Source organism: Miniopterus natalensis, chromosome 1 (genome assembly GCF_054644295.1).
Source record: "Miniopterus natalensis isolate mMinNat1 chromosome 1, mMinNat1.hap1, whole genome shotgun sequence".
NCBI classification, from domain to species: domain Eukaryota; kingdom Metazoa; phylum Chordata; class Mammalia; order Chiroptera; family Miniopteridae; genus Miniopterus; species Miniopterus natalensis.
This window is the reverse complement of record NC_142081.1, coordinates 53,454,191-53,470,727: the sequence shown is the minus strand read 5'-3', so window position 1 is coordinate 53,470,727 and position 16,537 is coordinate 53,454,191. Positions and strand designations below refer to the sequence as shown.

At 40.2% G+C, this 16,537-nt stretch overlaps 1 protein-coding gene across 2 annotated transcripts in view; it reads right to left on the bottom strand.

Annotated features, from left to right (window-relative positions):
* Window positions 1-5,265: 5,265 nt before the first annotated feature.
* SECISBP2L (SECIS binding protein 2 like) overlaps window positions 5,266-16,537 on the bottom strand; it is a 49,968-nt gene continuing 38,696 nt past the window's right edge. For both annotated transcript variants that reach the window (XM_016211057.2, XM_016211051.2), the window contains 2 exons: window positions 15,842-16,061; window positions 5,266-9,491 (listed from right to left, as the gene is read on the bottom strand). In XM_016211057.2, coding sequence (XP_016066543.1) covers window positions 8,809-9,491; window positions 15,842-16,061 — 903 coding nt within the window. In that variant the 3' untranslated portion in view covers window positions 5,266-8,808. The remainder of the gene's footprint in view (window positions 9,492-15,841; window positions 16,062-16,537) is intronic.

Sequence of the window (16,537 nt, the reverse complement as noted above, 5' to 3'; positions counted from 1 at the left end):
TCAGGCCTAAGTCCAAAAATCCCAAGAAAAGGGCCCATTGGCCCAGACTGAATTAACTGTTTCAGGATTCCAGACCCATCGATGGTTTCAGGATCAGTTAACTGTTTCTGTTGCAGTTAAGAAAGTATACCCCTGGTGGGGATGGGGTTGGGGCGAGCGTGGACCCATTCCACAAGGAAGGAACATAATAAGCTGACAAAACAATAGATGCCTGGCCAAAGTTCTTTAACAGCGATTGTCTTTAAAAGTTCTTTAATTCTTTTCTTTGTGCTTTTCCTAAATGCCTGGGCAGCCTCATCATCTTGATTCTTGCTCAGATTTCATGAAAACTGGTGGCACCATGGCCCAAATTACTGCAGAAGTTACAAGAGGATGGAAAATTTTTCTTAAATTCCTGAATTAACACCTTGCTGACAGGCTATTTCGAGCCAGAACTTGCCTGTGCGGCCAGCTACTTTTCTGTTGTGACTAGTCAGCAAGGTGTTTAAAAAAAGAGTTTGTTCAACATTTCCAGGGCTGCTGTAACCGACCAGTGTGAGTTGGCTGTGGACATAGGTCCAGGCTATGGACACAGGCCCAGAGCCTTTGCCTGATTATATTCCAGGTAGCTATCCCATTAGAGGCTTGCGATCATGAATCGCCAGGTGAGGAGGAGTCTTGGAAGAGTTAAAGCAGCCCCGAGCAGGTCCGGGCACCATGGTCATGCTTACCAATTTCTATTCTGGGCAAGGGATGCCGTCACTTTAAATGCTGTGCCCTGGTTGCTAAGGAAACCAGATAAGTGGGTTGCCAACACAATCTTCAGTCTTTCTATGAAGATTAAAGCACCTTGCTCCAGCTAGTGAGCGGATGGGAAAGTCCTAGGTGCGAGCCACATTTCTCATTCCCGGGGGAGGGTTGGCCAGGTAAAGGGTGAAGTGGCACGATTTCGGGTTGTTGGGGAAAAGATCAAATTTGTAGCTACTGGCCATTTATCGAATCACAAGTATTTGCTAAATCCATCAAGACGGGGGTTGAAGACTGACTTCTAGCTTTGTTTCTACCACGAACTTTCTTTGTCAAGGTAGTGGAGTTAGACCTAGTGCAAACTTTGGGGAGTCAGCTTTGGAACAGAGCAGTGCTTTCCAATCTTTTTCATGGCATGGCACACGTAAACAAATGACTAAAATTCTGCGGCACCCCAAAAAATATACTTTTAGCTGATTGGACAAGAAACAGGTATACTTGTAATTCATTCACACCAGACGGCTATTGCTGTGTTGGCTGTTGCCACTTTTTATTTGACAATCTAAGGGAAAGGAGGTCAGTGCCCCTGACTACATAGGAAGTTAGGGGAGAGAACAGGTTTGGGGGTAACTGTAAACGGGGAAGGAAGAGGAGGACTGGGGCATCAAGTGATGAGGGTGTTATAATTTTGGATAGGGTAGCCCCTGACTCCCAGAGGCCTCACTATGAAGATGCAAGTGAGCAAAGACCCAAAGGAGGTGCAGGACGGGGTGAATGAACTTTCCAGCAGAGGGAACAGACACGGCGAGGGCTTTGAGGCGGCAGCACACTCGGCATGCTCCAGACCTAGCAAGGAGGGCAGCAAGGGAGCAAGGCTGGGGGAGAGGTGTGGTGGAAGGTGAGGTCAGAGGAGTAACTGAGTGAGTGCACACGCATTGAACCACTGTGGGTAAGAAAGGCGGCTCCTTCTCTGGGTGAGATGGGAACCATGGCAGCGTTCAGCACAGAGGAGTGGGATGATCTGCTTAGATTTTTAACAGGATCATTATGGCTGCTGTGTTGAGAACAAAGCGTAGGACAAGAGTGAGCGAAAGCATTATGACCAGGGGAGATGATTGCAACAATCCACGTGAGAGAGAGTGAAGAGAGGAAGGAGGGACAAGTCATTGGATTCTGAATATATTTTTCTGTGAAATTAACAGAATTTCCTGACAGATTGGATGTATGAGAAAGAGGTCAAGGATGATCTCAAGGCCGGTTGGTTCTGCACACCTGATACAGGCGTGATGGTGGTGGTGGCTGTTAGAGCTGCTGAAAGGCTTCCATATCCACAGCCCTGCCTGGAGGAAGTACCCTGATCCAGCTTGTGTCCCAGCTGTACACATCCCCACTATGGTCCTAGGGCCATTCTATATGCCCCAACTACTCATGCTGACACAAAGCAAGCTCTTGGCACGTCACCACGAAGGTAGCAAGTTCTTCATGCATTTATGGTGAACCCTTCTCTTCACAAAGCCCTAAGAACATTTGTGTTTGAAGGAACTTTAAAGATCATCTACATAAACTCTGTTGGTTGTCAAAAGCAGACAAGCTCACCATAATTGAGAAAAAAGTGTTGATTAAAGGCCTAAGAACAGGCTAAAAACTCAAAGCCGTCAGAATAGAGGGCAGCTCCTTGCTCTGTTCTCATGGCTTCTCTACTGTCTCAGCACACTTATTCCACTCACTTTCTGTGGCCTCCAGTTCAAATTTTTGAGGGAACTAGAGTGACTGGCATAATAACCATGGCCCATTCTGGGCACCAACCCACTTTGCGGGTGCTGGTGGTCTTGCCTGTGGTGGCCTTCGCACAGTACCCAGCCGTGGTTCAACTCATAACCTTGACCAAAGAATGGCCTGTTTCCCCAAGGAGGATCCTAGTTTCAGGGTCCTGTAATGGACTCTACCAGTACATCCCTCATTGACAAAGGAGAAACTGAGAATCAAGGGACTCGCCTGATGTTCCAGAGTGTGTAGTGAACGAAGAAACAGGAACCCAAGCCTCCCAAGTGCCTGCACTACCCAAGCACCAGCACTTGCTTCCGATGGTGCTCCTCCCATATGACAGATGCATCATCCCTAGAAATAAAAGGAAGAACTGGGAGCAAACCATATGAGAATGAAGTGCTGTTGGACACCATCTCAATTTTAGAGGTTGGCAAACTTTCTGTAAAGGGCCTATCTTAGCAAATATTTCAGGCTTTGTGGGCCATATGGTCGCTGCCACAACTACTCAACTGTCACTGCAGCAGGAAAGCAGCCACAAACAATATGTAAATGAAGGGGAGTGACTGTGTTCCAACAAAACTTTATTTACAAAAGGAGGCTGCTGGCCCATTTAGCACACAGGCTGTAGTTTGCTGATCCCTTTCAAAGATTATGAAACAGTTTAAATGGTGTATCTTAAATATTGAAGAGCAAAACTTAAAGAAATAGTTGTACCTTTTTCTTGGCCATCACTGTGTTTGGATATTTGTAAAGCAGCAACCTAGGTTCTTTCTTACCTTCCTAACTAGAAACATTACAATACTTGTCAGAAACTCACCATTTACCTTACAACATTGGTTTTAGGAAAGGGAAAGCAAGGAAAACGAACAATGATGGGGAGACAGTCTCAACATTTCTCCCATGACTGAGAAACCAATAATTTTAAAACCTTTCTCATTCCTCCTTAACTGGAGCTAACAAAATTAACTGCTTACATTTTAATTCATTATCCTGCTCTCAAGCTGAAGCAAAGCAATGAAAGTACTCTAACTCAGGTAAAGAGAAAACTGAAAGCAAAAACCACCTGGGGAATTTGTGCACACCTCGGTAGGTAAGTAAGACTGCGAACACACTGCCTCAAGTCAGAGTCCCACCATAGGAAGGCTGGGGTTATAACCTATCCCTCCCGGTAGCTCAAGGCCATGGCCAAGCGTCATGTTTCTGAGATGAAGCACTCATTCCTTCCACAGAAAATGACACTACTCCAGGCCCCAAACCATAGCTCGCAGATTCACTGAAGACCGTTAGCTCAGCTGGGAGCTCCAACCCTCTGCTTCCACACGTAACCTTGGATACAGGTAGCCAGGACACAGCCATGCAGTTCCTCAACCCATTTCTGCAGGAGTGAATGTCTCTTTACTTGCCATAGGGTTGACAAATAATTAACTGTGTCAGAAAGATGGGAGGAGTGGAGAGAAATACAGGTATTGAGACTAGGTCCAGAATGGAAACATTTGTTTTCCAAATCCCACACTGTGGGAGCGCCAGCAGAGCATGCTTTTGGCCCTGCAATCCACAGGCTGCCATTAAGACCTATTTTGTAATAAGCCAGGTGTCATATTTCATAATGTCAGAAGAATCCAGGAACACCAGAACCCAAGTCAAGCTAGAATATTAATTGCTAAAATAATTTAGAAATTTAAATTGAACTACTTAGTACCTGATCTAAATGTCTTTTGACAGTGTGCTCTTTCTAAAATGGAATGATACCTACGGGTATGGTTTCTGAGTGCTCAGCTTAGACTCAGAGCTAAGCACCTTCTATAGCAAAGCCTGTAGTTCAGGATTATTTCTCTTTCCACTCTCCCCATTAAAAAAAAATTAATATTACATGGTAGCCTATGACAGTTTTCAGGTGCCATGCACACCCTCTTCTGGTCAGTTAGAAGAAAAACTGATCACTGTCAGGAAAGGAATTTTATCAGAAGTGGTACAAACATTGGTCAAAAAAGCAGGGGGGAGGGTGGAAATATTCTGATACAACTGAGAGGCACCTGCGTTTCTTTTCACAATCACCAAAAATTAGTTTCTTCTCATTATGAAAACTAGTGATCCTATTTTCTAACAGATGAGTCTATTTTTTCAGATTCCCTACATTTCACTGTGACATACTGACAAGGTCTGGGGCGACTTTAGGGAGAGTGATTAGGTGAGGCTCAGTAAGTGAGGCAATCAGTTCAGTCCTGGCACATTTCACGTCCAGAAGATACTTTAGGAAGTGGAGGAAAGCACTGGTTTGCATACTCTGAGCGTGTTGTGACACAACCAAGGACAGTGAGTAAAAGCATGGACTTTGCCATGGGACTGAGTTTGAATTCCAGTTCTGCCATTTACCAGCTGTGGGATTTTGGGTAAGTTACTTAACATATCCATGACTGTTTCATCTAAAAAGTGAGAAACAGTATTTCCTCAAAGGGCTGTTGTGAGGATTAATGAGTTAAAATTGGGAAAAGGCTTAGAACAATGCTTGGCACAGAGCAGCACAAAAAGGAAGCTACAGGAGCCTTCTCCTAACACTAGGATGGTCTCCGGCTAGATGCCGAGGCCTCTGCCACACCAACTATCCCAAATGGAGATTTTTATGAATAACGCCTTCCTGCAGATTTTACCACCTTTTTTGGAAAACCCATGAGAACATTAAGCAGTACTACAAGTTGGACTGTGTTTCTTTATCCGGAGTGTTGGTCAAGTAATGAATTCCTTAAGTACCTTTTCTGAAATGATAAGACAGCATTTCAATAATAATTTTATTAGTTACAGAAGAATCTTCACTAGTATTTACATAGTGCAAAAAAAGCTGTTAATACCCCTAAAATGTTATATAACAATTATCCTTCATACAGCAAAAGAACTAACAAGAGGGATATCCCTTTATGTTATGATTCATACTAATTTTGCTAGTTTTAATTAGAGCATTACAATTAAGACATTAAATTATAAATTCATGTGGTATATTTCGAAATTAAATTACAAAACAATACAAATACTTTTAAGGTGTGATGTGCCAATCAAGTTTAAAATTTATGATTAATTAGGATTCCGATTTCAGATTAGGCAAACAGTTTGGTTGATTCTGTGATGTGTAAAGGTTGGAAAGGGGAGGGAGAAGATGCCTGTAAATAAATTACTTCACAGAAAAAATTTTAAATCAAAAAGATAGTTTTTAAATGGATAACTTAATGTACTAACCTGTTGGCACCACACACAGAAAATACTTAAATGACAGGTTTTTTAAGCACACAGCAGCCTTACAAACAGTAACACTTATCTATACATATATTAAAGTAACAATGTGTTGAGATTTAAGTTTTATGTTAGAGAAGAAAAATGATGTAGAGTTCACTACTCATTTGCACATTACAATTACCAGCCCCACCTCCCCCAGCTTATTACGAAATCAGACAAGTACATTACTTAGATATTAATTTCTCAATATTTAAACTATGTAAATTCCTTTTGACTAATTCTTTTCCAAATACTGAAAGCATATAAAATACCATCTCTGCAAAAAATGACCTCCAGTCAAAGCCTTTAAAAACTTTTCAATGTATAACAGATTATTTTTCCCATATTTAGTCAAAAGAAATATATTACATCATTTACAAATACACTTAAACCAAAAATTAAGCTAATATGAACGTTTGTCTTTTGAGAAGTAATCTTCATAGTAAACAAACCTACTGAAACGGAAATCTAATTTTGGGGAGTGCAATTCATGTAGTAATTCAGACACTTATATATCGAAATAGAAATCTAATATTAATTATTGCCAGTAAAACCACCTCTACACAGTAAGGAAAAAATTGCTATGTTTTTTATTTCTTGTGATGATTAACCCTTACTCTTACCATTAGATCTCTCTAGGTCTCCAAAGAGGCACTCACCCCAGGTCTCCCCATGAAAACCCCACTTCCTTAATTTTCACACCTTCTCTTGTATATAATGTACACACATTCCAGAACTTACTAAAGGAAACAAATTATAAAGACATTATTAATACTTATTTAACATACTTTCAACATAGTAACATCTCCTTTAATAAATTTCGGGTTGTCCTCTAGAGGTGACCTGTCTCATATAAAAAAGGCTGTGGTCCCTTGGGTTTGCTGGCAGCAGATACTGCACGTGCAAGAGCATTTATCGAACACGTAATCAAACACTTCTAAAGTCTATAGCAAAGTGGAAAGTTATGGGTGTTCCAAAGATTTCCTCAACTTCTCTTTTGATACAAATGTCAAAAATCTAAAATGACAATTCTCATTCAGCAGATATATAAAATATAAGAAACCTTTGAAAAGCCCTTACCTTGATCAAGAGTTACTGAATCACTGACACCGAATGAAATTTACACCGTTAAAAAGTATGAAAAGCTTTTAAGTTCACTTTTAAGGTTGTCAGTAGTTCAAAAACTCTATCATTTCTTTAAACCAACTAATACTTCCCAATGTGTAGAGACAGTAAGATCTGCCGCATATAAATCCACGATTTTATTTCAGAGGCTTCATTCCTTACATGCCGTGTTCCTGTACGTTCTGGGTACTTTGTGCTTACGGTGTCTATTCTGGAGAAGTTTAGACAGGACAGTACAATAACGGCCCCTAGCAGCACACTAACGAAGCTGATAAACTGACACTTTCCACACGGCGATGCTCTTAAACTCTCACAATCTGTAAATACTAAATCAGCAAGAATCTGACCCCTCCAGTAATTTAAATGCCAGCATTATGGAACATCAAAACTAGCACAGTAGTCCCAATGAGTTAAATAAAGAATCTGCCCAATTCTCCCCTCCTGCCTCTGCGAGGCAGAGCCTACCCTATAAAACCAAGGCAGGGAAAGTGCCCCTCCCTCCTCAGTTCTGTGCCTGCTTTGGCAGCTCGTAAGCATAAAGATGGAGTGTCTGTGCGTGTGCTGGTCAGTTGAGGGTGGGGTTGGAGGAAAGACAGAAAAACTGGTAATTTACAATTCTCCCACTATTACATAGACTTGTCAAGGTCACTCACTACCAGGTGGTGACCAACTGGCAAATAAAACGTTTAGCGCAGTATTTCTCCCAAGCAGGTATACACACTCCTAGAGAAGGGCAAGGATAAATAATAGTGATCAAGTATTAATACCTCTGTGTAGCTGCATATTCTAAATCACCTGATAGTTTCAGCACAATCAGAACTTGCTCTTTTCTTCAAAACTTCCTCTTCCAAGCCTTAAGCAGGATACACGTTAAAAGTTACATAAAGTTCCTTTCCCTGACCTCCTATCAGTAACTATGGTTAGTGTTACGTGGCAAGTGCTTGAGGCTAGGGGCAAAATACATGTATTTTTTAAAGGTGAAATGGTTTTCCACTCAGGACAAATTTGGAACTCCCATCAAATCCCTGTCTCAAATAGAGTCCTGAACCAGAAGCATGCAAGAGAACACACCAGTATAAGACTTTGTTTCTGGATTGTGTGCAAGTAAAAGCTGCAGTCATACAATCTGTTATTCAATATCAAAATCTGCCTAACTTTATGTAAATATGAGTATGTACAAAAGCATTCCTGAGGTAAGCAAATATGAGACAGAACCTGGAAGGTCCTTACGTGGGTGACTTTTCACTATCAAATACAACATCTATCACTTTCCACAGACAAGGCCAGCTCTAATTGTGGTGGCCCCTTTGCTAACCTAAGTCCTGGAGGCTGTTTTAGCCCATCCCAACTTTGATCAATGACAACAACAATGATTTCTGAAACAAGCATTTGTTGACCAAAAAAAGTTGCATCAATTCTTAACACAAAACACTTTGTGAACTTACTTATGCTCAGCTTTTTTTTAGTTTTCTAACTCTACAGCCAGTTCTTTTTTTAAAGCAGCCCGAATGTTTTGGTCAGACGGGTTAGAGCAAAAGAAGCATAGCATTGAAGCAAACATTGACAACCGCTCCTATCCTTAAAACCTTGATTTTTAACTTTCAAAATGACTCTCAATAAGTATTTTAAATTTATTTTCTTTAAAACCTGGTCTTGTTCTTTTTTTAAAATCATTATTTTCCATAACAAAATAAGCTGAAACAATTCTGAATTTTCCACACAGTTCTTAGAAAGACATAGATGCTAATTAAAAGCTAATAAGCTATTGATCTTAACAAAACAAGTAAAAGACAGCTACAAAAATATTTCTGTTGGGAATTAAATACATATATTAAATATTGGACAGTGCAAAATGTTGAGATGAAGCATAAATATAATGGCTGTAACCCTTACACAGTGGGAGATAGAAAGCTGGCATTTCCTGAGTTAAAGACTTGGGGGCAAGTAATTAGAATCGGAGTGCTCGTTGTTCACAGAGCTGCAGCTGCTGGGCCTCTGCTGCTCTGGACTTGCTTGGTGGTCAGCAGTCCAGGCCTCACTGTCCATCCCTGGCTCCAGCACCTCAGGCACCTCTGCTTCCTCTTCGCCACTGTGCTCTGCATTGTCTTCCTCAGAACCATTCAGCGTTTTCCCAAGCTGAAGAGTTTCCATCGTTCTCTGGGTCTCAGAGACCCAAGACTCAATTCTACTATTGAGCTGTACTTCTACAGATATGGGTTCGTGGGCATAATCCTCCTCCTCCTCCTCTTCCTCCTCTTCCTCCTCTTCAAGCATGCCAGGCACAAGAGTGCTGGTGGTGCTAGTGATGGACGAATTCAAAATATCTCGGCAACTGCCATCCAGAGAGCCGGTCTCTGTGCTCTGCTGTGAGGCCCATTCCAGGTCATCTGGCTTCACTTCCTCTTTATCACTCACGGCCAATTTCCCAGGGTTTGTAGCTGAGGTAGCACTGCCTGCGGCCACTAACGATGGCTGCTTCCCAACAGGGGCTGTGTCAAATGGAAGTTTACTGGATTTTTCAGATGTGCTATGTTTACAGGAAACCTCTCTCTCATTTTCTGATGTTTCCAGTCCATCTGAAGTTTCCACCATGTTTCTCCAATTTGTTTCTGCAAATATCAAACAGATTTTTAAAAAACTAGAACACTGTTTCAGAGTTATGCAACCCATAAAAGAGGGAAGAACTACAGAAACTTACTGGTTTACCAACTGATTGGAAAAACTAAAAACTCAGATTGTTCTAGTACTAGTTTAAATGTTATAAAGAAAAAACAATTCTTAAAAATGTACATTTAAGATATAAAAACAAAGAGGCAAAAAAATATATATATTAATGCTTGAGAATGCAAAAGTTCTTATGCCAACAGGAGCTCACTAATGCTCATATATGACATTCATATATTCATGAAAATCAATAAATTACCTAACTTTTTTTGGCTCTAAGGTGTACTGGGCTCAAGGATCCACAAGTCACAGGTGGCAGAGCCAAGATGTTCAGCATACGTACTTCTGATCTGACAGGTTTGTATCATGCTCCCTGGGCAAGTTATCTAAGAGCTATCTTTTGGCCTATAATGGGACTGGGGTTTTCATTTATTAGCAAAGAAGCCATCCATGCATTTCTTACATTTCTGTAAAGCTGTCTGATAATATACATGGCTTGGCTTACCAAGTGACTTTAAGAACCAAAAAAAGTATTATTATGTATAATACAGTGGTGATAAATCTAAATTATTTTTAATGACAGTAACTCAGTTTAGAGCTAAAAATGTACTACTAATAGAAGACAAAAGAACAGCTCTCCTGCATCTTTATTTTCTTGTTTCCCGTTTTATATTTTTTCATTTTATTTTTTTATTATTAAAGTATAATTGACATGTAACATTATATTAGTTTCAGGTATAGAACATTACGATTTGATATTTGCATAGACTGCAAAATGATCACCACAATAAGTCTAGTTAACACCCATCACCAATATATACTTACAAAATTGTTTTTGTGATGAGGGCTTTTAAAATCTACTCTTAGCAACTTTCAAATATGAAATACAGTATTATTAACTATAGTCACCATGCTGTACATTACATCCCCATGACTTATTATTTATTTTATAAATGTAAGTCTGTGCTTTTGAACCCCCTTTATACATTTTGCCCAACCCCCAACCCCCTTCTCTGGCAACCTCCAATTTGTTCTCTGTATCTATGAGCTTGGTGTTTGTATTTTTTTTTAATTCCACATATAAGTGAGATCACACAATATTTGCCTTTCTGTCTCACTTATTTCACTTAGCATTATGCCCTCAAGGTCCATCCATGTTGTTGTAAATAGCAAGGCTTCATTTTGTTTTTAATGGCTGAATACTGTATAAATATATCACATCTCCTTTATCCATTAATCCAACGATGGACACTTAGACTGTTTCCTTATCTTGGCAATGCAAGTAACAATGCAATGAACATGGGGGTACATATATCTTTTCAAGTTAATGTTTTCATTTTCTTTGGATAAATACCCAGAAGTAGAATTGCTGGATCATGTGAGTTCTACTTTTAATATTTTGAGGAAGCTCCATACAGTTTTCCAAAGTGGCTTTACCAATTTACATTCCCACAAAGAGTACACAAGGATCCCTTTGCTTCACATCCTCACCAACATTTATTTTTTTTGTCTTTCTGATACTAGCCATTCTCACAGGTGTGAAGTGATATCTCACTGCAGTTTTGATTTGCATTTCCTTGATGATTAGTGACGATGAGCATCTTTCATGTACCTGTTAACTATCTGTATGTCTTTTTTGGAAAAATGTCTATTCATATCCTCTACCATGTCACTTCTAGCCCAAAAGCTACTAAACTTGGTCACTACTGCGTCAGCTTAAGCCTTCTTTACCTTGCTGTGCATCTATAATATCTTCCTAATTGACTTTGTGAACTGATTGCATCACTGTCTAATGGGCTTTCTATTACCCAGAAATAGAAAGCTCCTTAGCTTGCCATAGCCGAGCCCTTCATATGTGACTCTCAGCTACCTTTCTGGTCCCATTCATTCTCACTCCCAGCCTTGCATTCCACCCTCAGGATCACAATGATTTCTCACTGCTCCCAGAAGTCACACTCCTTCTATTAGAATTCCTTGCTTTGTATAAACTGTTCTTTCTGTATGAGACGTGTTTCCTCCTTTACCGTTCAGACTCCTCCTCAATAAAATGTCAGTTCCTTTGAGGCCTTTCCTGAGTCACTCACTAACCTGAACTCCGACAGCACATTTTGCATCTGCAGTTCAAAGCACTTGTTTTGTGTTTGCTGATCACCCTTCCTCCCTCTTCGTCCCCACTCCTGCTCATCTGTGTGTCCCTATGGTTGGCATATAGTAAGTGCTGGGCGGGAAAAACCCTGTTAATTAAAAACTTTCACACATGCATCATGTGTGGGGAAAAAAAACTTTAAAAAGGATTAAGATTTTTTAAAACTTCAGTTGCACATTTACATTTCCTTCCAACTATTTTTTTTCCTTCAAAAGTACTGCAAGAATTGCCTTGGGGTCTTGGAAAACCCCACCAGTCCCTGACAATGAGTGAAAGAACAGGAAAAAGGAGAGGATGGAAGACGGAGCACGGCTGAACTCTCTCAGGACTTAGTCTTGGGCATTCACCTACTAGGTAGGTGAGCTCAGAGCCACCTTGGAAAGGAAAGGGAGACACAGCCTTGGAAGCAGAGACATGGAACTCTGCAATTAGCCACCAAGTCTTGTCACGATGATCAAAGAACCACTGAGATCACATATCCACAGGGGAGGGCCAGGCTCCCACCCTAAAGTAACAGGTGAAGCTTGATTAGCAATTGATGAGCAGGCAAACACACTGTGGGGAAAGTGAAAACACTCAGGCTTTCTCGCCACCTTCTCTCAGCAGAAGGCCCCAGTTATGTAAACATGATATAGCATAGTCATAACAGATGCCATGTTAATTGACTAATGTCTGACCCATCCTTGGCTGAGAGCCACTATTGTTCTGGCCCCTATAAAACTGGCCCAGGACTTTCAGAGGTGCGGTTTTGTCCCCTGGGGTGCGGTTTGTCCCCCATGTATCCCCGGCCAGCTGCCACGGGGAGAGTGCAGGTTTATCTCGTGTACATTCGGCACACTGTAATGGAATAAAGTCATGTCTCATCCTCCTTTGGCTCCCCAATTTTCCTTCGGACTGTCTGGGTCTAGTGTGAACCTCCCTGGCCTCGATCGTTTGCACTACGCACATGAACATGAGAGGGAGAAACACAGCAGGTATAAAAGTGCCACCTTTCTCTAGGAGATAGGGGAGATCTGGCTGGAGGATAGAAGTGGGGGAGCAAAGGAGTGCTGAATGCAGGCAGTCTAAGGCCAGAATAGGACAGCTAGACATCCCCTTCTGAAGAGGGGACTAGGAAGCAAGCTAAAGGCAGGATCAAAGATCTTAACAAAACTGGAAATAGTACTGACCCAAACCTACCTTGCTTTTGAATTGTTTATTTTAGCAGAACTTTTTCACCAAAGCTCTTCTTTGCTTATTAATCCCTTCTATGCCTTTCTGTTCTGTTTACTGGTTCTTTGTGACATTATCCTTTTTAAAACTTTCAAGGCACCAGTGTGTTTGTCAGAGGATAAGTGTATATATTTCTCCCTTCAGTCAGCACACACAAGGAAGCTGTCCCTCTTAGATAGCTATATATAGGAAAGGAACAAGCAGAAGAGTTCCAGAGCCTCCAGAGGAAGAGGTGGTAGCAGAGGATGAGCAGGAAACTCAGGATGAATGGACTAGACACTGAGGTGGCCCTCCCTCATAAATGCTTACTGAATACCTGCTGTTTGGTTCCACTGAAAATTCTTTCAACAGGCAGGAAATATATATCACAGAGGCTAACAGTGCAGGTTCCAGAGCTGGACTTACTAGCTGTGACAAGTTATTTACCTCTCTTCGTCTCAGCTTCATCTTTACATAAAATTCAGTACAGCCCTGGCTGGTGTGGCTCAGCTGGTTGGAGATTGACCCATACACCAAAAGGTGACAGTTTCGATAGATGGGGCACGTGTAGGAAGTAGCCCATTGATGTGTGCCCCCCTCCAAAAATAAAAATGCAGTAAAATATTTATCTCATAGGGTTGCTCAGAGGATTAAATGCCTTAGCAAATGGGAAGTGCTGACAAAATGCCTAGCATATAGTGAGAAGTGAGCAATTATTATTATGTATCAAGTGCCTATTATGTGCCAAGTCTTGTTCTCAAAGAACTTACAGCTTAGTTGGGATTTATGTTTGAAACTACTTGTTTCATGTAAGTAAGATAGAATTGAGACTCAGCTCAGGTGGAAGGAAAACATAAACAAAGAAAATAAAGGGTGCACAAAGGACAATAAGACTGGATTATCACAGAAGCCTTTCTCTTCTACCCAATGATTAGCATCCCTTTCCCAGATTTATTTTTACTTTAAACCATGGAAATCAAAAGAAAACATTTTAGAAATCTGGCACCAAGATGACAAGGAAGATGCTATTTGTTGTCTACCCAACAGCCATTACTCATTTTCTTACTGGCTAACAGAACTCCCAAACCTGGGATGGACTTGAACTCAGTCCCAGGAGATGAATTAAAATAGTTCTTATACCACCATGGTTATCCCATTCCCCTTTGCAAAACATTTTCTTGCTCAAGTCTCCCTTGCATGCAGATAAAAGTAATCACATGAATGATCAGCTCAAGCCAAATAAAACAAAAGGAGAAGTCTTCTGAAAATTTTGCTTCGCTGATAAAAGGAACGCACTGCCTGACCTCCTGCTTTTGACAACAGCTGTGATGCCCAGAGCCACAGCAGCTATTTTTAAACATGAGATGATAAAAGCATAAGCAGCAGCCACAGACTGAGAATGAAAGAACAGAAAGTAGGGAAGAGCTAGTGCAATAATTAAATATCCTAATTTCTTAGGCCACATTAGTGTGTTCTATGTTTGTTACTAAATGCATACAGACAGAATACTTTATGCTTTGCTCTCAATGTTATTATGGTTACTTTCACTCAGTTTTGTTGGTGTCCTGATAAATCAGCTCATCAGGCTAGAATCATTAAGGTTCTAAATCCCTTCTTGGGATTCAACCATTAGTTCACAGAATTTTCACTTGGAATGGAATTTTATAGGTGTCCTAGGCAAAATCCTCCTCATTTTAGTAAAGAGAAATCTCTGAGGCCCAGAAATTAATCAATTATGCTTAAATTTCCCAGGCAGGGGGTGAAAAAGCCAAGGCTTCAATCATCAAACACTTTAAATCTGGTGTTTTTGAAAACATCTCATAAATTTCTGAGAGGTTCTTTTCATAACTTCTTTCTATGCACCCAAATGAAGATCACTGTCGTTTGCCCAGACCCAAAGCTTTATGAATTTATCTTGCAGTTTGCCTTTGAGGTCTGATGTATCACTGTACAGAGGGACCTCATTTAAAAAGCTAGCACTTTACCTTCTTTATTTTTAACTAGTATCACTCCAGCCAAAGAAACGTGTCTGCCCCTAAGCCAGGACCACCTATCCTTGACCAACTGTTTCCTAAAGGCCCACAATATCTTGATATAGTCTCTGGTCTGCAGAGTTGTCACAAGTATTCCAAACATTTAACTACAATGACAGACAGGCCAGGAAAGAGAGAGTGAGAAGAACGGAAGAAAATGAGGACTCAGTTTTCTACATGTTAAGTTTTAGATTGGCAGCAAGCTATTTGGTAAATTCTCAGATAACAGATTAAAAAGAGAAAAGAAGAAATGACAAAAAGCCAAGTTAAAGGAGGTGGCTATACTATTTTAAAAAAAAGAAAAAATAAGGGAAAAAATTCAGAAACTAGATTGAGAAAGAATTTAAGAATTCGAGGTATGATAGTATTACAGTTCAAAGGCTTTCAAGGAAACTGTTAAGATGTAGAGTGCAGTAAATATGTAACTTTAAACATCACACATAAGTGTTTCTTAGTTTCTATATCTTTTTGACTACAATAAGATTTAACTCAAAAACCAATGTCAGAACTATGTCTAGGTTTTATAAGCTTAGATTGAATAGTAGTCAGGTCTTTTGTACACTTAGTAAATACAAAATTTTAGCAACTGAGTATAAAGTATTAGAATAAAACATCCCAGAATTTACTAAGTTACAGATCACAAGTAAGGTGCATTCTGCATTTTAAATTCTTTTGGGATTTTTCTTTTTTAAGATTATGGAAATGTGACTAAATTTCCGGTCTAACAGAAAGCCTCAGCCCCAAATAGTCTCCTAATTTTTAATGGCTGTGTTTACTGCAATTTTTTAAACCAACATTTTAAGCAAAATATGAATAATCAAATCACTAAGATAAAAACAAAAGGTTGCATGAAAAGTCATTTTCAAATGATCTTAAAAAATAATTTCAAAATTTAAGTCATCTTTAATGGTACGTAACAACTTACCATATTCCTTTTCATTTACTTCAGAAATGGGCTCAGAAATGACACTGCAGAAAGAAATGGCGCTGGCTGCCGAGGGGTTCCGCGAATGCCCCATGTGGTGCGGCACCTTCTTCACGTTTTTCAAGGCTTCCTCTGCCTGCTCTTGTTCCATTGCCGCAACCATATCTTTATAGGCTTTCCTGGCCTCCTCAGTGAGTTCCACTAACTTATTAAACAGGCTCTAAAAAGAAAGAGATTTTGATTAGTCCATTTTTTGCTATACTTCCTATTCCTATTATTAGCAATAAATCTCCACTGTTTCAGAATCAGATACACTTTCAATCAGCACAAAATCCAAATGGTATGCCAACCACAGAACCTTATAAAATACTCTGTAACTTGCATATATTATTTACTTAATTCTCACAAGACTGAGGAAATTTCCTGATTCAACACTAGTCATTACTAAGTGTGATATATTAAAAGTTCTTGTAGAATTTATCAATTCGACAACTGCACACTTTAGCATTTGGCACTACAGTGGGTACAAAGACCACTGGAACACCACTCTGCTCTCAAGAAAACTCCCACGTGGCCAGAAGGAGAAAACAAGAGACAGCTATAATTCAAGGCAAAATATTGTAACTGCCTTAAGACGTACGAAATGTTTTGGCCTTTAGAGAAAATATCATATCTAACTGCTGGGAACCAGTGAAG